Source organism: Anoplolepis gracilipes, chromosome 4 (genome assembly GCF_047496725.1).
Source record: "Anoplolepis gracilipes chromosome 4, ASM4749672v1, whole genome shotgun sequence".
Classification (NCBI taxonomy): Eukaryota; Metazoa; Arthropoda; class Insecta; order Hymenoptera; family Formicidae; genus Anoplolepis; species Anoplolepis gracilipes.
Genome location: NC_132973.1, coordinates 474338 through 501042, shown reverse-complemented (window position 1 = coordinate 501042; position 26705 = coordinate 474338). Strand labels below are relative to the sequence as shown.

The following is a 26705-nucleotide window of genomic DNA, read 5'->3' as shown; positions in this document are numbered from 1 at the left end:
CTCCGGGGAGCGGAGGGACCTCGAACTTTTTACCCCTCGTGCCAAGTGTCGCTGGCCTCATTAAATATTCAACCCTGTAATACAATATCCACCGTGTAGAAGGCACTGTACAAGCAGGATAAACGATTTGCGAGGCTCAAGAAAAGGGTCCTGAAGCCGAGCAGACTTTCGTGAAACGGTTCACTCGTCCCGATACAAGGTTTCAGCAAGGTTTCGAAAAAAGAATAAGTCATACAGACTAGGATTTAGTGAAGAATCAAAATCGTTTTGTCTTATTAGAACTCTGTTTACTTTATTCACTACTACATATCATCACATTGCATACATTCTAATATATATATATATATATATATATATTGTCAATTAAATAAAATTGATTTAAAATTCTATTTAAAAATTATTACAGATATTATGACAAAAATGTGTGAAAAAGACAATTCGAACAATGTGGATTTGACCATTTTAATTTTAATCAAAACGAAACGTAATAAGGATTGCGTTTCCATATTTCAATAAAAAGCGCGATGATGCCGTATCTGAGATTAGAACGGGAGATAAAAACATCATCACTCATCATGCGAAGACATAATTGTTGCGGGTAAACAAGATACGAGACAACGATATGTGACGTATCGATAAAGTCACAAATACGATAAATATGTTTACATTACGAATGAAGGAAGAGATATCTTTTCAACTGATCGAGCATATTCTCTGGAGGGTCTCGCAAAGGGCCAGGAAATTTGCAATATTTTTCAACGGAAAAACCCCGGCAACAAGGGTGCCAGGACGAATGAAAAAGAAGGATTTCTGGGGAGGAGTAACAACGGGGTGCCTCGCATCGAAGCATATTTACTGCTCGTAATGACAACAGAATTCGATGAAAGCCGCGACCTATCACGTCTTTAATATCACTGCTTATCGATCACGCTTTATATCGTTACACGGAAGCCTAACATTCCTCGTCCATTATATTTCCTCGGGAGAGAGAGAGAGAGAGAGAGAGAGAGAGAGATGTATTATCGCACTTTGAGATTCTCAAAATGTTAGCAAGAGGCACGCAGTCGGAAGAAGGAAGGCATGTACAGCCGAGAATTTCATCATAAATCTCAATGTGATTACACGGGCAAGAGGCAGGAATGCACGAGAGCAGCCGCCTATAATAACTTGGCGATGGAAATTTCTTTATCTATATAATTTTCAAATCGGAGCTATTATTAACTCTGAAACGGTCTTTAAATTTAAGTTAAAGGATAGCTACGCAACGCGAGCGACCGAACGAAGAACGTTGACGACGCGAAGAGAGATTTTCGCGAGCCGAGGACTCGGTTATTTTAATAACGTTATAATAAGACGTCGCGGGATTGATGCTAAACTATTTGCTGGCAGCCGACGCCAAAGCGCCGAAGAGGCTCGCGGTGAAAATACGGCGAGCTTGAAAGCAGCGGAGAGAGACGTCTAGATCTTAAGGCCCGTCGCCTACGAGTCATTAACATACTTACTACCTTCTGTGACGAGTCTACCGATGCGTTCGAGGGAATTTTCTTTTTCCAACGTTAAAATTAAATCCATTTACCATCGACGCGTCGTCTTTCTTACGAATAAATTTTATTTAAAAAGAAAACCATGCCTCTCATCTTTTCCATTTTTTTTTTTTTTTGTAAAACTATCATAAATCAATAAACCAATTTATCCGCATCTTAAAAATATTATGAATAAAAAATTATGAATGTCATAATATATATAAATGCCATATAACGAAAATATCGAGCGCGTAATATATTTGAGAGGTCATATATCTTAAGCTAATAAACTACAATGAGTAAAGTTTTATAATCGGTGTGAAGAGTCTCTGGCTCTAGTCAGGCTAGCGGTTTTTCTGCGGTCGTACTCACTCGGCCTCTAATCGCTTCCCCTACCACACAGTCGATAGGAGTGATCGTGTCCGATGACTTTACGGGCGTCGATGCTCGTTCCCTTGATTTACGGCCCCCCTAACCTTCGCCGTGTTACCTACATTGTTTCCCTTCGGTGCGGGTTCCTCTTTACACGCGCTGCTTGCGCTACCTCGACCAGGCCTTACCGAAGCGACCTCGACCTCGGTAAGCTACGTAACAGAGTATCCTTCGTCTTCGAAGGTTCGACTCGCTGTAAACCATCGAGCCGGCAAACCAGAATCCATGCTCTCGCCGTGTAATCGATGTTCCGTTCAAGTTCCGTTAGAACGATACGCTTAGACCTCATAAGAAACCTTCGTGGAGGATGTTAGAAGGTGCTTATCGATGTCCAAACATAATCTTGCAATGTTAAATCATGCAATTACTAGATTATTATCGATAATGTACGCTATTGTAAAGGTGGGTTGCTATCAGTGTACTTGCACCACTTGTGTAATACAAAATAAGATAAAACATATACTCCTCTATATTTCCATCGCTGTTATTGACAAACGAACAGTTCGATAATTCAATTTTACGTATACATAAAGACCGTAAAAATACACGATACTCTTGTATCTTTCACAAAAAATATCAAACGACATGTAGATTTGTAATTTTATTTATCGTACGATGTAAAATTATAATAGAAGCAAATAATATGTCATACACAATTCTGTTTACAGAAAATGTTTCTCTCTCTCTCTCTCTCTCTCTCTCTCTCTCTCTCTCTCTCTCTCTCTCTCTCTCTCGCTTTAATCCTTCTTTCGTTCTTATTAGCTTCTGCTGAGCACAGCTGCGCCCGCATGCAAGACCGAAGGGTGCATCAAGTCGAGAGTGAGATTGACTACGCGTGGCTCACGATTTGATGTGATTTTTTTTTTCTCGAATTATACAGAACCAGGTATAAACCTAACAATATAACAGTTATTGCAAGAATTAAAAAAAAATTGCGACTTTATCGTGTTATCAATCTTGGTTTGTATGCTCCTTTGAAAATTATTAAAATATACTTTAATTAATATAAATTAAAATTTAAAATAGACATAAGTAGGATAATATCGATATAATGTTTAAAAATATCAGGATACACTTGTAACTTTAATTGTGTCCAATTAATATAAGAATTCCTCTATTTATAACTTTTCCAAATCGATTTTATTTGGAATCTATCTAACTTCCCGCCAAATTGTCAGACACAGACGCAACCAAGCCATCAACGTGCATTCGACGTACATTCCACGTCCGCCAACATTTTTGAACGACGCGTTCACGCGTTCGTCACATAGTAACTACCAGTTGGCTGGTCTGACAGGGTCGGCGAGTTGTTTTGCAGTGCGCCGGAATAGATATCGGCGGTAGCTGGCGCGAAGACAGGGAAGTGCCACTATTTCTGACGAACGGGAAGAAGCGCGTACCCTTCTCTCCGCCGTCGCCGTCGCCGTCGCCGTCGCCGTCGTCGTAACCCTCTCTTACTCTTTCCCCTCCCGTACGCTTCTACCATCCAAGGTGTCTCTTCTAGGATACGCGAGGCTGAGCAGGGTGCTCTGCGCTCGGCTTTAATAGAGGACAGACGCCGAAAGAGAGAGAAGAGAACGGCCAGGAATAACCGTCAAGATGTCACACTTCCATATAGACATCGTGCCGAACGGTTCCACTCGATGATCCGTCCGTCGTCCATTTCTTCGTGTTCGCGTCGCGGTCTCTATAGTTGCCTTCGAGGAGAAACGACCGGAGCACGCGCACACGATTAATGAGCCGGAGACTTTGTCAAAAGCGTGATCTTGCTTTACGAGTTCAAACACCAACGACTTATTGTCTTTAAGATACAAAATCATAAAGATGGCTGTACCGAGATCAATGTGTATCAATTCTAATAATATATGTAACGACATATGTGCAACGACAAAGAGGGCAATAAAAGCTTAATAATTTAAAAAAATCTAATAATATTAATATTAATATAAATAATGTCAATTCAAAATTAATTAATTTCTTATTTCGTTTTCATCATATGAAACATTGTAATACCTTACTGTCTTTAAGAATTTTTTTCAATTTGCCAGACTTTCTCGCGTTCAATGAGATCATAGGCTGAAAATCACATAAGCTTCAGTTGGCGCCAAATGACGCAGATGTGAATGCGTGCGGATCCAAGAATACGACCGTACTTTGTTGCACAAGCGCTGAAACTAATCGCGCGGTACCATCCTTTTGGATCGCGCGAAACGCGCGCTAAATGAGACGAATGGCTTCTGAAAACGGGACATGTGTTAAGCGCGGAATTAATTTCGTTGGATGGTTGCGGCACGCGGCATGCGGCATCACTGTGAATTATACGCGACAAATCTGTATCGCCGGCGCCGATTAATCAATGGGTATTCCTCGTCGGCACGCGTCATTAACAAAGAACAAGATTTAAACGCGATAAAAGTGGTGAACGGAACGAAAGGCTCCCTCTCGGTTTGACTTATCTGCCGACCGGGCGGTGAGAAAGTCTTCCATCAAAATCCCGGTTAATAAACAATCCACACCGACACGGCAACTCGCGGCGGCTTTGCAGATCTACGAGTGCCGTTTGTCACTGTAACGCGACTGAGTCAAACGAGGCGTCGATATAACAACAATCTTACTGCCAAAGGCGTTGCTGTGTCTATTCTTGACTACTCTTAAGCGCAAGAGCGATGGGCACGGAAGGTAAAAAAAGAGTGCAAAGAAAAGGAAAAATAAGAAAGAGAGACCAGGATTCGGGATCGCATTGTACGTGATCGCGTGGGAATAAGCGTCCTAACGACGCCCTATTTCGATTGCACCTGAGAGAGAGAGAGAGAGAGAGAGAGCACATGGGTGAGGTCGGCACTCTCGCGTTTGCCGGAAGACGTAAATAATCCCGGTGCGCGGACGTTATTGCTCGCGTCGTCGTTTATTCAGAAAATCTCAAATCTCTCTCGGAACGAGTTTATCGTCCGAGACTCGCGCTGACTCGGAGCAAAGATCCATATCATTTAATATGATGGCTTCATCTGTATGAAGATAATTATTATCGCGCGACAAAAAACTTGTCAATTTATATTCCCTATATTCTAAATAATTTTGTAAAATTATTTTTTAATACTCAAAAATTACTTTCATAGAAAGCAAAGTAACTCTAATAGCGAATGTAACTTCTCAATAGTCTAAAACAGCTCATATAGTTAAGATTTTCGTAGAATATTCTCGCACGGAGATGAACCATGAAAGCGCAGGATGAAAGACGTTCCTTCTAGCCGCTACGTCGTGAACATTTACCTATTGCGCGCAAAGTTCCGCATGTGCGCACGTGCGTGCAGAACTTGCAAGGACCGCTTCTTAAGTGGCTACTAAGTTTATCCTAAGCTCGGTGTCACGCGAACGCTCACTTATGGCGAAATGCCTCGTCTCGCTTACGAACCAGGAACCCGTCGAAAGATCGTCGTAGTCTCGCTCGGTAGTCGACACACCTGCCAGCATTCCAGCCGCCCCAACCTCACCTGGTATACCGTAGTAAGAAGGTTTACGTTCGTGGGACGAGAACAATTCTTCTGGCCAAACTGACCTGTTTTTCTTGTATTTCCCGTTTTTGCTTGATATTTTTCGTCAGTAAGAATGCACGTGATTTGAAATTTTTGTTAAAAAGTACGAATAATTTTAGCAAACAACAAGTATCTGACATTTGCATATCTGGCAAAGATATAATTTCAAAGATATATATTCATCTAATTATGTCTTATAATTTTGCGGAATTTTCCCGGCGATAAGAATCGCTGACCATCGCAATTCAAACTTCACAATCCCTACACGACCGCGGATGTGTCACGCGAGAGGAGCGAGTTATCGTAAAAGAAAAATCGTCGCCCGTGTCGGAGATGGAACGCCCATTGTCGTCGCGATAAGCGAAGGCTGAAGGCTTCGACACCCGTTCGTCTCATCCCGCTCTGTCTCTCTCTCTCTCTCTCTCTCTCTCTCTCTCACACACACACACTCCCGTAAACGTCTCGCGATAGTCGAGGAGTGACCACCCAAGCGAGATCTCGCGCCTATTCGTGAATGACAAATGCGTCTCCGCCTGGTATATCGGGCGGACGTCTCAGTACCGTTCGACAGGACATAAACGCCTCGTGGGAGCACGAACGTTAGACGACGTGTTCGTCCTACGAAGGATGAGCGACTGACGCGAATTGAGTACGAAAGCCTAGCAGCATGTGCACGATACTAAATATGAAATGGCAAAAAAATATTTATATTGTTAAACCGCCAATATATAATTTATCGACTGTAACGCGCGTAAAGGTTGGCCTACGCGTTTCCAGTTATGTAAATACGGTCCCACTTAGATGAAACATAAATATAGCGCGGTGGGTCGTAAAATTCGGCGGAAGTGAGAAGAAAGATGCGGATAAAGAGGGAGAAAATACGACGGACGGATAGAGAGGAAGAAAAGGAGAGTCGAAACGGGAAGAACCCAGAGAAGAGAAAGACACCGCTGTCATTGAAAGAAAGGAGAGAAAGGGTACGTTATGCGCGCGTCGTTTTGGAGCAGGCAGCCGTGCTCGCCCACACACAAAGTCGACAAGAAAGAAAAAGATCGGGCCGCGATGCGATCGTCGTTCACACCGCGCAGAATGACTGATCCTCTCAGCGGTCCGTCTTTCAATGCGCTCACAGATGAACGTGAACGAACGTCGATTACTATCACTCGTGCAAAGCGCCACGACGCCGAGTACTCTCTCTCTCTCTCTCTCTCTCCCCCTTCGTCTCTTTTTCTCTATCTTTTCTGATGCACGTAGAGCATTGACAATCGGTGACATCGTTTGGTATCGTAGCTTTGCTTGCCAAATCGATTGAAGCGTCTGACGATCGATAATCTGTACGTAAGTAAATTTACTGGCAACGATATTAATATCGAAACAGTGTACAGAATGTGTCGAGAGAAATTTGTTCGACTTTTTACAGATATTAAAAAAAAAAAAAAAAAAAAAAAAAAGAAGTCTATATATGACTTTCGCAAAAATAAAGATGGTTATTTTATTCAAGATAGCTAATGTGAAAAGATAAAATAAATGTTAATTGATAAACGTTCATGTATCTCCTCTAATAGTTTTAAGAAATAAAAAAAGCATAAATTGATCAAACTATTTTTTCAAAATCACTTTAAAATCGATGACAATTTTCATAACGCTTTTCAGCTAGAAATGTAACCGCGAATAAAAATAACAAAATAAAAGATTTTCCTCAATTTAGGAGTAATATATGTGTTATCTTGGTTTATTTTAAATGAAATCAATGTTAATTTATATTCATATTTTAAGAAATATTGCCTTAGACGACTCTAAAATAACTATGAATATGTTACAAAGTTAACAAAGTTGAAACACGTAATTAGAGAGATCTCACTTTAACATGACGCAAATGAAGCAACGGTGCAACGTCGAAGATGTCGGCCGCTGACACGTGTCCCTCTAAACTTCACTCTGGGCGCGAAAAGAGTCAAAGACTACTCTCTGACGCGTTACAAGACAGTGCTACGCAAAGGCCAAGTGTCAGCACTTAACACTGCGAGCTCTCGAGACGCACGAATCACATGGATGATCGGATCGCCAAGAATCCCTATCAATCAACGAACCGCTATAGTGTCAATCGGATCAATATCGAGAAATATCAGAGATTCTCATCGGCATGTGCCAGTAATAAACTTTTATTAAATCATTTTGTAAAAACGTGTTGAGAATTCGACGTCACAGACACTGAATAATAGATAAATAAGATGTGATTAGAAATATTATATAATTTGCTCATAATTTATATTAAATTTATTACAAACAAATCTTGTTGTACGTCTTAAATTGCAAGTATATATACTATCTCGACGAGAGTGACAACGACCATCCGGATAAGATTTAGAAATGTTACGCGACAAGAATTGAAAATAAAAAAAGAGGATTGTGTCAAATAGAAAAAGAGTATAAAATATTGTGATATTTTAGTCTTAAAGCGGATTCGAAGAATAATACGATATTAGGACGTGTAAAAACATCGTTTCAGCCGTTAGAGAACGGCTAACCGATAAATTCCAACACGGACGATTTTGGATTCGGGGCTCACCGAGTTTATGTCTGTCGCTGAAACTATTACGAGCTTAATAGAAACGAAAACGATGGCGGATAACACTTTGCTCACGGGCAAAGTTTGCGCGGGACGAAAATGAGCAGCGTCACGAGCGCGAACGGTCGTCGACATCGTAGTTTTATTGGCCGCAAATCGAGTGCCGGCTCTCTCCGAGCCGGCCGATTCTCGCCCAGGCAGGAAGTCGAACGAGGCCGAAATCGCAGGGCCGTTCTCGCGCTCGATTTACTACAATGTATCCGGCATGCCGCGTCGTCGCCGTCGCCGTCGCCATCGCCGTCGCCGTCGCCGTCGAAGCGTCCCTTACGAGTAGGAGAAACTCTCGTCACAATGGATCCGATATTCCGTTCTATTCGGCATACACGCACATAATTCCGTCCCGCTCTCTTCGCTTTACGACGCGATATCCACAAAAGGGTACTTGGAAGTCTGCCGTGTATTTGCATGAAGATACGCAAACGCGCACGTATGTTTGCGTACACGCGCACCCGCAGTCGTTCCTCTAATCCTCTAATAGGATTTATACGCGCGAGCTCGATTACCCTCAGTCAAGGATATATCCCCCTCGCCATCGTCGGGTCCAACGACGCGTATTTACCGCGGTAATTTCGCGCTTGCACCCCCGCGACACGCCGCGAGGTATTATTAAACGCATTTGCGAATTAGGGTGCTCGCGCGATGTTGAGCGAAATTCATTTATAAACACTGATGAAAAATAAACATAAAGATTGGGAAAAAGTTAATTGCAGTTAGTTAAATAATTTCATATCCATCGCTTTGAGAAAATATTAAATTGTCGATAATTTTTAATATATGCAAAATCCTAAAACGATGGTAGAAAAATATCACTAAAAAAGACATATTATTTCGATTTATGGCATACACGTAATATTTGACGAGAAATACAAGTTTTTTTTTTTTTTTTTTTTGCGCGGTCACGTGCTCGTCAGACAGAGCTTTATAAAAGTCTTAAGAAGAGCGCCCTTGATTCTTGTTTCAAATGCTGGAATTTAACGCGATAAAAACAGCGGTCGTGTGAGGCAACGGCGCAACAACGCGATCCAATCCCTCGGCAATAACGATAACATCCGTAGCGGCGAGCCAGTCCGCGAGAGATTCATCTTACGCGACTCACGTAGAATCGTTCTTCTTTTGCAAGATCATATATCTCCAATGCTGTGCCGTGCGCGGCAAAAATCTTCGGCAGATAGTTTTCTTCGCACCTTTTCTGTTCCACCTTTCTTTCCCGCATCTGTTATTGCTGACTCTTTCTCTCTCAATCATTCACTTTTTCTCTCTCCTTCTCTTTCTTTTACTTTGTACGAGGATCGCATACTGTCATGTCACAAGTTGCATTTCGTCTCGCGGGACCCCAAAGGATTGTAGACAGTTTGTGATTTACTGGACGATCGCGAAAAATAAGGATGTTTTCGTTTCCGTGAATGCAACGAAATGAGTGGAGACAATGTCAGTATCAAAACATTCCGTAGAATACATCTCTCGTTGATTCCAAATGTTTGGTTGCTGCACAAAAGAAAGAGGGAGATGAAAGAACGAAAGAGGGTGCAGTTCTTCTCTTTTTTTTTTTCGATCCAAAGGCGCTCGCTCCTTCGCGAATAAACGGGATCGGTTCTCTTATTTGACGATTGGTTCGAAACCGATCGCTCGGGAAAAATCGAGGAACAAGAGAGAAAGAGATAAAAAGAGAGGTGGAAGAGAAGAAGAAAAAGACTGAAAAAGAGAAAATAAAGAAAAAGATCCAAGAGGATCTTTGGAATTGGCGCGACCAAAGCGAAAGATTGAAAAAAAAGAAAGAGAAAGAAACATTGCTCGCCGTAAATGGGGAATAGATTCTCTCGAGAGAGAAAGGATTCTCCGCGTCTTCTTTCTCTTCCTTTCATGCGAGCCGGCCCGTTAATCCTCCATGGATCCTGCCAGGATCCCACGGAGATGCACCGAAAGAAATTTGCATACAAGATCTTCTGGCATCTTCTCCACACGGTTGCCTCTCGTCGTCCTCCCGCGCCTCCTCCCTCTCTCTCTCTCTCTCTCTCTCTCTCTCTCTCACTTCATTTTTCCTCGGCCATCCACCTCACTTCCCTGGGATGTACTTCTCCTTCTCCTTCTTCTTCTTCTTCTTCTTCTTCTTCTTCTTCTTCTTCTTCTTCTTCTTCTTCTCGTTCTTCGACGCCATCGCGACTCTCTTATGTGCACCGATCGCGCGCGCTATTCGTCTCCCCCTCCTCTCTCCTATTTAAATTCTCGAAGAAGCCTCGTCTCTCCGATCGCAGGGAATTTTACACGGCGGTCTGTCAGGTTTCGAGAGGTGCACAAACCGATCGCATTCCCCGCACGAAACAATGGAGACAGTCTCCTTCGAATTGTCGATTCCGACGAATAAATAGCGAGATCCGTGATGATCTTGACGACCGGCGCAGTTACAATGAAGAATAATCAAGGTGAGAGCGACCTCGATATCGCGCGAATTACAGCGAGAGATCTTGCGCGGAAAAACTGCCTCCTACCCCGAGTTACAGACATTAATTCGGTTGACAGACTCGGCAAATTAGCATCGTCACCCTGTAATCGCGAGCGCGCGCACGATAAATTTGCAAGTATATTACGCCTTCACCGATATGAATATTAAATGCATCCTCGGAATAGAGAATTAAAAGAGAATTTTTGCTTCCCGGAATTTGAATGCCAAATACGCGGTAATGATATGTTACGCGCGAAACGTCCTCGCGCAATGCATTATTAATGTCGAATATTTTCTCTCTCTCTTTCTCACTCTATTCTTTTTTTCTGTCTTCTCATTCTGCTCTCTCTCTCTCTCTCTCTCTCTTTCTCTCCTTTCAAGCCTCTCATTTTCCACCGTGATCTTTTCCGAACGGTAATCAGACGCGCGTCGTCCGTCCACTCCGACGAATTGCGAGCGTCCAAGCGCGTCCCGTAATCCCGTAGGAAAACTCATTCGATACGATAACCCCAAAGAATTTGACGTAGGGCTTTATCCCCTCGCGTCTGTCCTTCTCTTTCCAGGAGTTAATCCGAGTCATATACGCGAGCGATTACCGTTAATTATATTTTCCTGGTGGGCTCTCACGAGCGCGCGCGTTTCTGCTGCGTCTCCCTCGGGTTTTCACACAGAAACACGTGCCGTGCGCGCTTAAGCGTCGCGGCGTGGGTGTGCACGCGTGTTTTCGTAGATGACGAAGAAAGGGGATCGGGGCATAGGAGACGAAGGGAGGAAAAGGGGGGGGGGTTAGCCCGCGTGGGAAGGGCGAGAGAACAGCCACCCTCCCTTTTACTCGGCAGCGTTCCTCCCTTAGCGTTAATACGGGCTACGTCGAGCGAAGGGCAGGATTAAATTGGCACCAATTACCAGCAAAACACCCTCCACGCACTTTCTCTCTCCCCCTGTCTTCCCGTGCCCGCGCGCTCTAGAAACGCTCCCGGCCCACCCTCTTGACGCCCGTTCGCCCCAAAGAAAAGAGAAGTCCACCCCTCACAACCGCAACGATATTACATTATGAAAATATATACATATATCTACAACTGACGTAGCACTAGTCGCGAGATAATTATCTCGTATTCGCATGATGATTAAAATTTTTAAAAAAGAAAGTCGAGATATAAATAATAAATATTAAACATTGATAATAACAATGAAATATTGATTGTGAGAATTCTGACGTCTTTTTGAATATTAATTTAGAAATTATTCAACGAAAAGACCAAACATGTATATATCAAGTTATTTATCTCATAATAATAATAAAAGCCTAATATCGCTATATGGATTAAATAATAATTAATATTTCTTTACCTGTCAGAATACAATTTGTCGTATTTCTATTAATCACTCCTTGCATAATTTTATTATATTTTCCACTTCAAAACTTCTCCTCTACCCATATGTGTATGTTTAAAATGTCTCGGCAAGAAACGTACCTACCATACGAATCGTACTCGGTAATTTTCCGCGAGCAGCGAGATTACAACGAATACACCTAACGGTGAGCGTATGTACACCGATCCTCCTCCGCCTGCTCTATACGTATACACGTGCATACACACGTATACACACGTTTCACGTATTAAGAGCGCTTTACAAGCACAGTCAATGTCGCATAAGGCTCGAGACGAAGACGAGGACAAGGAAGACGGTGGCGGCATTTGTGCACACACAAATGGGCGGTTCTAAGGCAAGGAATATCGCGAGCTACAATTGGTCGGCCTAGTCATTATACTTATCACATTGCTTGCGAACGATGTGTCGAGGACGTGCGTGTATACATATACATATACATATATATAAGTATACGTAAGGTGCACCTTGAGAAACGCACCATCTCTATCGCGCGGATTGTAGGTGTGGGAACCGCACTCGCCATGAGCGTACGTGGACACGTACGTGGTTTGTGCGTGTATATTTGTTCATATCGCGAGAGGCGCCATTCGCTGAAACAATTTCGCGAAGCCTCCAACAACGAAGGCCTCGTGATTTTTTTCTCGCGCTCTTTGCGGTTAGGCAACGCGAAAATATCCTCCCAAGACTGGGAGGAGATTAAGCGTTTGCGGATATCGCAAAGTAGAGCGAGGAGCGACGACATCGCCGGATAAACGCGCGCTTTATGGTAATAGCGTCGGGCTAATTAGACGCGATCGATGCGAACACGGAGTTGTCGTCTTCGCCCTTGCACGCCATGCCGGTTCGGCTTCGAGTGAATTTATGTAATGCGGTTACTCGAAAGGTCTTCCTGCTGCCGACGATACCGCATCGTCTAACTAATCACATCGATCTTTCTCCAGTGTCTCTCCGATTGCGCCATAAAGATATTTAATCAGAGATGGATATCGTACTGAAAAGATTGACAAATATTCACAGGCTTATGATACAGGACGCGTCCTACATGCACAATCATTTCGTACTTTCTCGAGATATTTAGTAACAAGTTTAGTAACAAAGATGAATATGTCATTCTAATAGTACAATATAAATAAAATATATTATTATATTGATAAAAGAAACACGCGTATTGATAAAAAATACAGCGCAAAAAATGCTCTTCAAAACAACGCTCAATATAAAAAAAGAAATTCACCCTCAGAGGTCATAGAAGACGAAGAGCCAAGCAAATCAGAAACGTAATCGTTAAACAGTTCAACACGAATGTTCGTTACAATTATAATTGTGATGTTGTGTGTCAGCAAAACAATCGCGACTATCTGCCGACAAAAATCGAGAAATATAATAACGGACTAATAAAGACAAGTTGGAGGAATAAATACGGCGTGATATCAAATTTTCGATTTCTCTATTTGTCGAAAATTTAAAATCCGCATTTATTATTCCAACTTTTCTTTATTATTTCCCCTCTTTTGTTTACTCGTGTTGAATTATTTGGTTGTGATTTTCTGGCTCTTTGTCTTTTATTACGTCTTCATTTCGATGAGTTGCTTCTTTTTTACCGAGTGACATTTTGAAAAAAAAAAAAAAAAAAAAAAGTGAGTTCATCATCTTTGATACTGTACTTGATTTAATAATTATTTAATATCGTACGTTTTTGTAAAAATTAAAAATACAAAAAAAAAACAATCATGATATCTAATTTCAAATATTTTAAAAGACTTTTAATTTGAGAATCTTTTGTATTTTTTATATATCATTCTTTCGTTGGACCGTTCTCACGTTGTACTCAAGTTTCTTAAACTAAAGTGCGACTCGCGGACTGTCATCGAGATCATCGGCAAACCGGGCACTGTACGTGTATACAAATATCCGTTTCGGAACGAAGGAGTAGACGTCGCGGAGCCAGAAGGCGCAGGAGGTGAGAAGAGAGAGGATAATTTATTATGCTGTCAGTATGTCGCTCACAATGACCGCCTCCTCGATTTTAGTGACACGACGATTATCGTCGCGGCCGATCTCAACCGATCATCGTTAGCATGAATAACGTGACAATGGTAATCCCTTTCGTGAAAGTGCTAACGGCCATACGTGCTTCGACGCCAGATGCCGTCTCGAGCATGTAGAAGAGATCGTCACCGTGAGAGAGGGACATCACGGGAAGAGGACAAGGCGGGGGAGGCAAAAGGGGAGAAGGGGAGAAGATGGAAGCAGAAGGAAGCGGAGGACATTCACCACAAGAAGGAGCAGGCGCGGCAGAGGAGCTTCGACACGTGGCGCGTATACGCTCTCGTCGCCCAACGAATCGCTTCTAAAAATATTTACCGACACAGGAGAGAAGAGGAGAGGAAAAAAATAAAGGGAAGAAATAGGGAACGTGAGAAAAAGAGCGAGAGCGAGAGCGAAAGAGAGAGAGAGAGAGATAAAAGTTGTCGCACCCAACGGTTTTAATTTGGTCATCGGAACGCGACGATACCGCGTCGCGACGTCGGGCGCCGATCCTGGAGCGATTTCGCGCGCGAGCAAACGAGCGAGCGACTTTATTTCGGGACCGGCGCGGCGATAGACCAAGACCTGAGGGACGACGCGCCTCGTGTGTCGCTACACTCTCTCAATTATTTCTAATAAGACGAGACATATTTATTTTATTATTATTGCGCGACCACGTAACGGCTTTTGATTATTCACGATTGCAATTGCTCGTTATCGTCCATTCGTGTATCAACTTTCAATAGCATGTTTGCATGGCAGCTAGAGCGCCTTTAGTCGGAAAAGCGCTAAAAATAGGAATACCCTTGACGCAACCGCTAATAACGGCCGCCCTCGAGAAAAGACTAGGCGGATAAATGTCTATAATACTTATATGCGAACGATGATAAGTTGCAGTATGCTCGTAGACGAGTGTGTGTTGCGAAGGTAAAACGGTTAACGGCGATATAAGCGACACAATCCTGCGGTTGTACACGGACTCCGTTTCTTCGTCGAATGTGTCGCCAACGTGTTCCCAGGGGGCAACCGGCGCGAAATATTCCTCGAAGCACTTTCCAAGGGTTCATCGTAGTCAACGGAGGCTCGACGAAGGAAACATCGTAAGAGACGTGCCGGCGCGGTACGGGGGTGGTTCTTCTCGGGGAGGGAAAGTGGCCCCGTTACAAGTTTTACTGCAGTTTTGCGGCTCGGAACTGCGAGCGCGTAACGGCCGGCAATTGAATTTAAATATTCAATTATGCGATGTGTAAATGAAATAGAAGTCTTATGCAAATGGCTACACGTCGCGAGGGTTGTTGCAAATTTAAAGGGTTAAATATTTATTAGCCGAGGGTTAACCGAGATTTATGGAACCGCGACCGGGGCTCTCTTTTCGCTCCCTCACCGATGTTCGGCAGCACCTCCGGGAATTGCACGATTAGAACCCAAATATAGTATACGTGTGCGGCACGAATAACTGCAGTAATCTTAATAATACGTCTCCATGGTGCGAAGACTTGTCTTAAATTCTACTGTTTGATCTGAAAACCCATTGGCTCGTATTATTAAAAATGAAAAAAACATTGTGAAAAATAAATTTTGTCACTTTAAAACAGAAATGTCAAGAGAATTTAGATATTCAATAATGATATACCTAATCTTTTGACGAGAGACAAAGTTTACACCTAATTAAGTTTTAATAAATATGATATATTATATCGTATGTGTTATAAATATTCTTGACTTTTTTAATAAAATCTATTAAGATTATTATATCGTCATTCTCTTGGTATTTTCTGTTTAAGTAAACGCTCTCTATCCACTATCAACGTTATCACGGAAGTCGGCATCTGATAGAAACGTCATTCATACCCACATACTTAATCTACAAAATATACGCAAGGTGTGCAAGAGGATCAAGGAGCTTTTTGGTTCGACGAATATACGAGATCGTGAAAACGGGAGCGCAAAACGCTCAAAAAAAAAACGCAGAGTATTTTTGTTTTAACTCAACAAGGCTAACATTTATTTATAATGAAAATACGTTGATTGAGACAATAGTTTAAACAAGTATCATTATCGATATATATATATATATATATATATATATATATTATCATTATATATAATACTAATCGTATACAATGTTCGGATGAGAATTCCGACTTTTTTTTTCAATTTCCTTAAGTCTAAAAGTTGCGAATCGTAAACACACATACATGCACAATTTCTGTCATCTAGAAGAGATCTCGTCCGCGCATACGTTAAATGCATGTGCTACGTTTACGTTAAACAGCAGTATCCCGGTTCCTTATTCATTCACGTTCTGTGTAATATCGTCTAAATAAATGTATGTGTATGTAAATCGAGAGCTCTCACATATTTCGCGTCTGATCATTTTGTATCTCTCGCGCCGTCTCCGTCTATGCACGCATTCTATAAACATTGTAACAATTACAGAAAAAAACAATACGAAACAAAAACGTAACTATATGTATATCACGCGGCATCGTCAACGAACGCGCGACTTTGCTCCGCGAGATCGAAAAAGGGAACGCTATATTACGCAATCTTGATAAAACTTAATCTGTCCCCTTTTTCTCGGGCGCGCATAACTCGCAATCTCGTACCGTGTCGACAATAATCGTCGGATGTGTCGCTCAAGACGACCATCCCACGAGTTATTCGTCGCCGGTCAAATTTCTCGCAAAGTCGAAATCGCGAAAATATAGGAACAGAACACATATGTCCGCGAGATGATGTAAAAAATATTAATTATTTATAAAATTTGAAACGCGACAAAACATCACATCGATCGTTCTAGCGACAATTACCGTTTTCCGATCGTAAACGAAAAGCGTAAAAATCTAAATTCGAAGATAATAAAGACGGAGAAGAACGTATTTTCTCGAGTTTTGATTATGTGGTAACGGTGCCTATAACGCTTGAGCACTAAAAAATATCGAATATTTCTCGTCCGAGTTACGCTAAATCGCGATTTTCTTTGATTAGTATCTATTTATTAAGTACACAGTCTCGGCGCGTGTACGCGCACGCTCTGCAACTTATGGCACTAAATATTCACGTTATTCTCTGCGTTCTTTAGTTTTAATATTTCGCCATCGCGAAATTAATCTCTGTCGTGTACATCTCATGCAAATGCGCAGCGAGTTTTCCAAACTACACACAAAATGCACCACGATAAAATTATCCATCATGAATCGATCATTGAAGCGCGGTATCTAAAAATAAAGCCAATTACACAATCTTGAAAAAACGAATCGTTTGTTAAATCATATTAGAAATTCTTTGCATTTTTATCGACTTTATTTAATTTAAAATCTCTAAAAAAAACAAATCATTTGTTGAATCATTCGTTAAATCATAAAAATTGGTTGAGTCTTCAAGATGAAATATATCGATTCATAAAAACTGAAATTCGATATTACATAAACTCTATGAAATATAAAAATAAATCGCGCTGTAAAATAATCGATCCTTGACAGATTACTTCTTTATCGTATAGCATAAAGCAAAAATAAGCGCTTCGATGTTTCGTTTTCTCATGTGACTATTGTCATTCATCCTTGTTTCTTTTTTTCTTTTATTTTTTTATATCTTTTTTTTTCGGATCTTATTTATTTCTTTCTTTCAACATTTAACAAAAGCCGAGAGATTCATACTTCTCTCGGCCCTAGGTTCGGCACTCGTAACTAGGGTTCCAATCGACCGGTGCCAAAGTCCACCTTCCAACCCCTGTACACACCCTTGCATCATCTTGCGACTCTCCGCGCCGAGTCGCGACAGCGAACTTAACGAGATTACCATCGCGTTTAATCGGCGTTCAGAATAAAGTTGTCCCCTTTGGTCTGGTGCCCTGCATACAGTTATACGTATCTGCCCCATATAAAATATCCTTAGGATTATTTTTGCCAAAGTAAAATCTTAAGACACATTTTATATGTCAGAAAATAAATACATACACACTTGTATGCATTTCGCAAGAAATACATATACAAGTACACGTGATATTTTCATTTAGTAGAAATGAATATATAGCACATGTGTATATGTTGTATGTTTGTAATACAACCTACGTTTATATCATATATACGTTTATATTATAAACATGTATAATATAATATATAAACGTAATTGCTCAGTTAATCTCAGACCACGTAACGATTCGCTCGTACATACGCGTACATGTATACATTTCAAGCCAAAATAAAATATCATATCGTATCAATATTAAGGCGACAAATGTCCTAAAAATCTTTCTCGCGATATAGCGGGGCACCAGCAGGAGAATTCCACTCCTCTTTCAAGCGATTTTTTTTTTTTTTTTTTTCTATCAACCTTGATTATTATTCATCTTTTTTTTTTTTGTTTCTCATATATAAGATACAAGGGTTATTAAGTACGGGGGATTGGGGGGTGGACCTCGCGCGCCCTGCCGATCAGGACTAGTACCTCACACAACTCCCTAGTTACGAGTACCGAGACCTAGTGACAATAGCTGGCTAACTCGATTGCGCACGACTTTAGCTGCATTTTCGCTCTCGCATTTATCGTCGACCGATCTCAAATATGTCTTTTGCTCTGCGTTTACACTGTTCTTGCTCAACTCGATCCCGATCGCACACCGCACAAACGCAATTTCGCGCTTAAAGAGATTCTGCAGTCTGTGTCTAGTACGGTAGTCACATTCGCTCGTCGATATAGTATTGTATATCTTGTAATTTCTGTCTCGTCTCGTCATTATATGTTTTATAATATATTTGCCAACTCCCGGTAACCTCAAATTAAAGACAATAAATTAAAATAAAAACACTACAGTCTATCTCGTGCTCATTAAACACAATTCACACACGTCATATAACGTCATCCTACTCACTGCCTCGCGTACCCATTCGCTCTTTATGTCTTTCATGCGTTCCCTTACTCACGGATCGTTCAGTTTAAAAATAGACACAAAATTCATTTTTTTTTTTTTGTTGTGACGCATATAAGCCTTAATCCTATTACGTATATCCAGATCACGATTAATATCTAGCTCAGCGAATCCATTAATCGATGGCCTCGACTGCTACTCGTATTTCGATCGTAGGAAGACGCACGCTGCGACGTCACCCGCGCGCGTGTACGCCCACGAAAGAGAAGCTACCTCAGGAAAGTAGACGCCGTGTAGACGATATAATGCCTGTCGTAAACACGCCTACCACGCGCGATAGTATCGATCATCATCCGACGCGCGTTGCATCCAGGCCGGTTGGACTATCAAAGGCGCGCGTGCTCTCTCGCCCCTATACAGCCCCGCGTATAAATCGCGGTCAATAATTGCGGTATTTATATTTTTTTTTAAATAGAAAAATAAAATGAAAAAAAGAAAAAGAGTATATTATAAAATGCAACACCGGGTTATTCGCACCCCGGGGTCTTCCCTACATCGCGATAAAATTCAGTTAATTGACCGTCTGTCTCTTCTCCCTGTCGCTATACACCTGATACGGTCTCGTGACGTTTGCGTGACATTCGAAGTAACCCGCGTGTGTTGTTCTCTTACCCCCCCCCCTCTCTCTCTCTCTCCCCCCTCTCTCTCTCTCTGTTTCTTTCCCTCTTTCTTTCTTTCCTCTCTCTCTCTCTCCACCCTCCTATCGGACTCATTTGCATTCGATCGCCGTATCCGACGCAAGAAAGAAAGAACTAGCTTTCTCAAACTAGTTAGGCTATTGATTCGATTTTTCTCGCGCCTCTCTATTAATCCTATCTCTAACTAACTACTCGGCGATTTACTTCGTTGACGATTGTCGCGTTTAAAGATCGCGAACGCGCCCTCCTTCACTAATGCCCGTTCTTTTAAGTATCTCGTACGTCTGTCTCGTGCGTCGTGACGTGCCGCGAGACCTTGAGGGAGAGACGGGAGAGAAGGCTGCAAGATAATAAGAAAGAGAGAGAGAGAGAGAGAGAGAGAGAGAGAGAGAGAGAGAGAGAGAGAGAGAGAGAGAGAGAGAGAGAGAGGAAAGAAGCTTCGAGATGGAACGAATGCTTTGCTCTCGAAGCGGTTTACCGATAAACGCGCGCGAACCGCGTATCTCGTTATTTCCGATAACTGCCGGGCCTGCAGATAGAAAGAGGCCGACCGCGTCCCGGCCGCACGAAGAGCAAAACGCACGATTGGTTGCATAAGGTTGCGAACCAGCCGCGAGCTCTCGTTCGGCGCTCTCGCACCGATAATAGCCCATTACGACTGGTTTCCAAAGCGGTTTCGAGCGAGAATATCTCTGAATATGTTTTGAAAGCGGATCGAGTGAGGGTCGATGTCAACGGACGACCGCTGCCTGTCTGGCTCGAAACAGATTTAGAAACATTCTTCTACTACGCGCCACAGGGACGAGACCTTATGTAATTGAGTCCGCGTCAGATCTACAACACGGCCGAACAAAAACTCACGCGAATTAATCGCGAGCAAATTTTTAATCGTCGCGAGAGCTGCGTGAAAATATTGTGAAAAAAGCCAAATATACTTGGCAAACCTGAGAAAACTATGGACCCAGATACATCCGACTTCACCGCAAACTCTTCCGACTCTTCAAAACGAATCTCTAATACGTCCAATTTTCTCCTTCTTTTTTTTTCATTTATACGCGCAATATCAATAAAATCTATACAAAGAAAACTTAACACAAGCGATACATTTTAACAAAAATAAAAATAAAAAAATGCGACCAACAAATACAATATACAATCTCGAATAGCTAGAAAGTTTATTGACGAAAAAAAAACAAGAAGATAAATGAACTCAAAGCCAAAGTGCCTCGTTCTTCAAGTGCCGAAGAAAAAAATTGATATTCATCCTCGTTAAGCAGTACGAGACACTTATAGAAAATATTATAATAGATATTAACAGAGAATTCCAACAAGTAGCGCCAGTCCAACAATACGAGTCTTTGTGATCTTTTATTGCTCGCGCACGGTGTGCATTCTACATATCTCATGAAACATCGAGTAACCCCCTTTCCTTTGCAAAGGTCGAACGAAGACGTTAACGAGGACGAGAACAGAGCAGAAGCTGCTGCCCGCACGTACCCGCGTCTCGTCATCGATCAGGTACTAGATACTGTCTCTCTACAGAGGCACCAGGCCCATTCTCACAGGCCCGGACTCGCATGTTCAAACTCCCACGCGTGTATGACCCCCATGCAAAAACGAGTCAGGGGGCGCCTTGCGCGTCAGACCTGGCTCGCTGTTGTCAGTCATGAACTACCGCGGCACATAGACCCTCCCTGACGTAAGAGAATGAGAGAGAGAGAGAGAGAGAGAGAGAGAGAGAGAGAAGCAGAGAGAGAGAGAGAGAGAGAGAGAGAGAGAGAGACAGAGAGAGAGAGAGAGAGGGGAGGGGGGATTCGTCTTTCAAAGGACGAGCGTGAGGCCTTTATACGTAAACGCGCTCAATCCTGAAGGAATGACACATTCTATGCAATATTCTTACGTTTCATCATTTTAATCGCGTAGTTTCGATACCAAGGATGCTAGACGACACTAGATTTGACATTCAGGAACAAGACAAGGTAGCGGAAAGCGACCGCGAAGAAGAAGTAGTAGTAATTATGAGGATAAGCAAATAAGAGAAAGGTATGGTGTCGGGAAGGACAAGAAAGAAGAAAGAGAAAAGGTCTCGCAAAATCGGCACGGAAGTCGCGTAGTCTATTACGAGCACGGATAAACGGCCGAGCTAATGCTATGGTAGGCGGCGAGGGCGGCGTGCGCGTGCGCGTGCGCGTGCGCGTGCGCAGGGGGCGCGGATGCGGCTGCGTGCGGCGAGGTGGCCATCGCGGATGCCGCCGCGGCTGCCATCATCATCTGTTGGTGCGTACGCTTTAGGGAGTTGGGAGTTGTGGCGGCGCTACTTGGGGTAATAGCAATAGTAGTGGTGGTGTTCGACTGCGGCGCAGGGTGGTGGTTTTGGCTTTGGTTTTGGTTGCTCAGTTGCAGGGGGGTGGTAGTGGCGGTACTGCCGATCGCGGCGTGATTATTATTACTATTATTGTTATTATTCTGGCTCTGGTGGTGATGGTGGTGGTGGTGATGGTGATGGTGGTGGTGGGGGGTGAGCGCGTCGTGCGGATAGTAAGACGTTGACGATGGTGAGGTACTCACGACGTCCGGCGTGCTGGCTCCGTCTGTATGACTGGTGCTGTCGGCGGTGCTCCTAGGACCGCCGCCATCTAGACCGTTACCCAGTTCGGGTGGCTTCGAGCTTTCCCGGTCGTCAATCACGAGGTCGATCGGCATTTTGCCCTTTAGGCAGCTGATGTATCGATGGCAGAAGTTGTCACAAAGTTCATGGACCTGGAATACGAAAGAGAAAAACGTTCGTTAGTCGTAAGCTAGTCTTCAGAATTAATTAAATCGAGCTCTATCGGAGAACGAAAAGATAAGTTTTCCAAAAGATTTTCAACGGAGGCAGCTGATTAACCCACCGGATTAATGCCGCCGGAAATGATTAATAGGCGGATTCCATCAAATGGATGCAATCGACTCACGATTTCATCATGGCGCGAGAAACACGACGAGGGAAAGAGAGAGAGAGAAAGAGAGAAATACGCGATCAACAACAGGCTCAAACGCAGCGTATCGATACACGAAGATGAAGGAGAGAAAAAAAGGAGGCTAGAGCGCGCATCTCGAGGCCGTGGAAGATGGTCGAGATCTGGTAGCTGAAGAGAAACCGATGCAACGAGCGAACGAAGAAAGGGAGATGGAGAGGAGGTCTGACCGGTGTCCAGTCGACCAGAATGTTATGTATGCAAATGAGGCCTGACAGGCCTATAGGATAGTCGATCCTCCCTTTGTCCCCCTCTACTCATCCTCCAGCCCTCGCCCTACTCTCGTGTCCCTCGGCCCTATCTTTCTGTCTGATTCGCCTTCTTGATTCCGTTTAGAATAAACGTATTATATAAGCAAAAGCAAATAAAAATCGTTATCTTGTTATATGTAAATTGTTGGCGGCGAGTCGAGGTATTATGAAGCCGTGTACGACAGTTCCCTCGCAAACCTACACCCTCTCCTCCCATCGTCTTTCACTCTCGGAGCTACTGCAAGCATTACCTTGCCCATCTCCATATCGCCCTCTTATAACGCTCTTATTAGGCATTTATATATAATAGAGAAGACGGCCATCTTTATCGTAGGCGGCACCGTCCAATAGCGACGTGTATCGACAACACAAACATAAGACAATATGTGTGTTTATCATCGGTTAAGCGCATGCGAAAAGTTTCGCGATGTTCACAAGAATTTCCGTCGACCGATCAAGAAGCCTCGACAATGAGCAATTCGCTCTTGATTTTATAATCTCAAGTGAATTGCGTAACAGATCATACATCATTCATAGAGATAGATGCAGATAGAGAAACAGATTTGGTGCTCGTGATAATCGATATAAATACACCTTCTCTAATCAAACGTTTTGCATATTAGATAAGATAGTGCGATTACCGAGTCGTTTTCGTTTAACTCATCAAAGGTAATTCAATGACGGCTATTATTAGAAATATAATCAATAATATCGTTATGAATTTTATGCACCCTACAGAGCGACGATATATTTTACATCGATCGACATTCATCGTGCTCGTTTATCTTTTTTTCGAAAAATGAGAGGCTTTTCATCAGATCCGATAATGCGATAATTTCTGATGTTCCTCGATCGTGCTTCTTTCACAGGAGTTTTTTTCCTATTTGCCTGCGACGTACCATCGCAACGCAACGTAACACAATGCCTTCCTCTGGATGACTAGACTCTCTCTTTAATACGGGGACCTCTAAGGGCGGGTGGGAGGAGACGAAGGACTCCGAAGGACAGCGGCTATAATGCCAGACTGGTTAGAATTTGATCCGCCGGGAGTCGAGTCGAACCGAGCGACAATGCTCAGCGAAGAAAAGAAATAAAAAGTCTCGGTCCCCCTCCATCATCTAACGCTTCAAATCAACGGCCTTGCGTCTCGTTTATTGTTAGTGTATATATAAAAACACTGGTGCATGCATATATATATATATATATATATATAGATTTGATTTTATCGAAAAATGTTTCTTCCAATAATTGAAATTATCAATGTCAGTCTCATCTTTGTTGAATAAACATTATATTTGAAAGTTTAATATATTTCTTTTAATCTTTATTTCTTAATTATTTCAATTATTTCTACTAAAAAATTTATATTATTCGTTATTTATTCTCACAAGTTCTTTTTGTTGTTTACAAAAAAGAACACTACGAGACTGAAATTATTAATACATTTTTAAGATTTATTTAGAGTGTTATTATTTGAAATGTATATTACATTCTCTTTTAGTAGAAAATTGAAATAATTAAAAAAATAAAGATTAAAAGATTTATAAAGAAATATTAAATCTTCAGATAATGTTGATTAAAACAAGATAAAATTGACGCTGATTGATAATTTTGAAATTATTAGAAGAAAGATTTTTCGATAAGATCGATGACTGCTAGATACTCCACCAAGTACGATGCAAAACATGATACGATCACTTTGAAGCACGCGAGTTTTTGCAATCTATCCTACTATTGAATCTCTCGCGTCATCCTATACCGTGAACGATGATCTCAGGAGGGAGACTGATACAGGATACAAGAGGTCGTCCCCGATAAAATGAGACGCTCGATCGCGTCTCCCTTTTTCAAGATCGCTTTTGGCGGTCATCGAAAGAGCAAGAGGACAACGTTAGATCTGATTTTTTTCGGGGAGAGAACGTCGTCCAGGGATATTTCGTGGCGCGCGATACGACAAAGTGGTCCGTTATCTGGGAAACGAAGGCGAGCGAAACAAATTTCGAGCTACGCGCCGTCCGGTGTTCTTAATTGGATGCCGTACGAAAATAATCCCCGAGATCCGAATGTGGCTACTTAATGTTTCAACGCAAGTTAAATTACGATTCAATTTCGGAACGAGGTTTATCATTGATCGAATTAAATTTTCAGTGAGAATGCCGCGATCGAAAATTTAACCAACTGTGATAATGCGATTTCCATCGATGTTCTCGAGTGAGAACAGAGGCTGCTTGAAATCAATGAATGATCTCGCGTCTCCTTCCGGTCTCGTTTTTACTTCTTAAATTAACTATCACGTGAATAAAACAATAATCACATTTATGTGCGATTATTTAAAAAGAATTACATTATTAAAAGAGAATCATATTATTAATCTTAATAAACATTATTTATGAAATCGTTATATCTAACTGTTTAATAAAATGTAAAAGTAAAAGATTTATTTTACAATACTTTATGTATGTTGTAATCTGAGATTATTTTTATTTTACATTTTATTTTTATTTCACATGTTAACAATTTTTGAATGTGTTTTAAAGACGTTTCTTCTTATATATGATTGATTTAATGCGCAAGAAAGAAATCGCCGGATTGCTTTGTCAAGTTCCATTCACTACAACTACCTCGGAGAATCTTTCTCATGCCAAGAACACAGTCAAAGAAAGATGATTTTCTATCAAATATAAGTCAAAGTATAGCAACAAAATTTATTTCGGGACCCTTGATTCTGAGTCTATATTCTTATTTTATTAAAATTACTTGAATAATATAAAGAAAATAATGCGTATATTATTTCGAAAGACATATTATGTACGCGAAATTGTACATATGTATTGGAAAAATGTGTTAGTTCTTTAGTTTATATAAAAAAAATGTTATTTATAATATATACTTGGCGTGATTGTTCTGTGCGTTTACATACTGTTTCAAAGATGAAGAACGATTACATCAAAACCAGTTTTCGATTCAGAGCATTTAAACGATCCTCTCTCTCTTTTTTTTTTTTTTTTTTTTTTTTAGCTGCCTTTTCACGAAACAAGAAAGAATATTCTGCGTGCCGCGACATTTATACTAACTCGAGGACCTCGTGTCTTCTTTCATTCGGTCTTGAAATTGCTTGAAAATTTACGTAAACGAAGGAAAGAACGGGTAAAGCGTTTCCCATCTCCCTATCTTACATCCGTCCTTTCCGCCCTGCCTTGTCTCTTCACGGACTCTCGGAAAGGCAAACGCCGAAGAATGAAGCGGATCCAAGGTACATACGAGCGAGAGAGTAGAAAAGAAGGAACACAGGGTACCCCATTTACGGCACAATGGGCTCCTTTGAAGCCGAAGGTAATGAAGGTTTCGGGGTGTCTGTCCCGGTCTCCCTCTCTTGCGGCCCGATTCGCAACCTGACCACCCTTACGGCACGCACAGGATATCTGTATACCGGGTGTGCGTAACGAACGATCGAGGTCTCGCTTCCTTCCCTTTCCACCGCGATATCGATGACAAAAGATCCGTTCTCGAATTTATTTATTTATTTATTTATTTTTTTTTTTTTTTTTTTTTTTTTTTTTACAATCGTGAAATGGATCTGTATTTCGTCAAATAAAATCTAAACAAAATACACAAAGTCCTCGTTGAATAAATTTAAAACTCTTTAAAATAAATTTAGAAAAAAAAAAAACATATCTGTTATAATGAACATTTTACTTTAGAAATCCGTTAAGACTTGATTCTCGTAGCAAATGTTTCGGCTAAAATCGTCAAGTCACAAGATCACCGAGAAACGTCTGAAAGTACGTAAGGCACGTACATATGTACGCGTACTTGGAACACTAGGATATTCTAGCAGGAGAGAGCGACGTGACGTGCGCTGGCATAGGTTTAGAACCAGTTTCGT

General features: G+C 41.8%; 1 protein-coding gene across 5 annotated transcripts in view; it reads right to left on the bottom strand.

Annotated features, from left to right (window-relative positions):
* The window catches only part of Hth (Meis homeobox homothorax), a 430487-nt gene that overhangs the window by 314112 nt on the left and 89670 nt on the right, over positions 1-26705 (bottom strand). For all 5 annotated transcript variants that reach the window (XM_072889618.1, XM_072889616.1, XM_072889619.1 and 2 more), the window contains one exon: positions 22120-22311. In XM_072889618.1, the coding sequence (XP_072745719.1) occupies positions 22120-22311 (192 nt within the window). The remainder of the gene's footprint in view (positions 1-22119; positions 22312-26705) is intronic.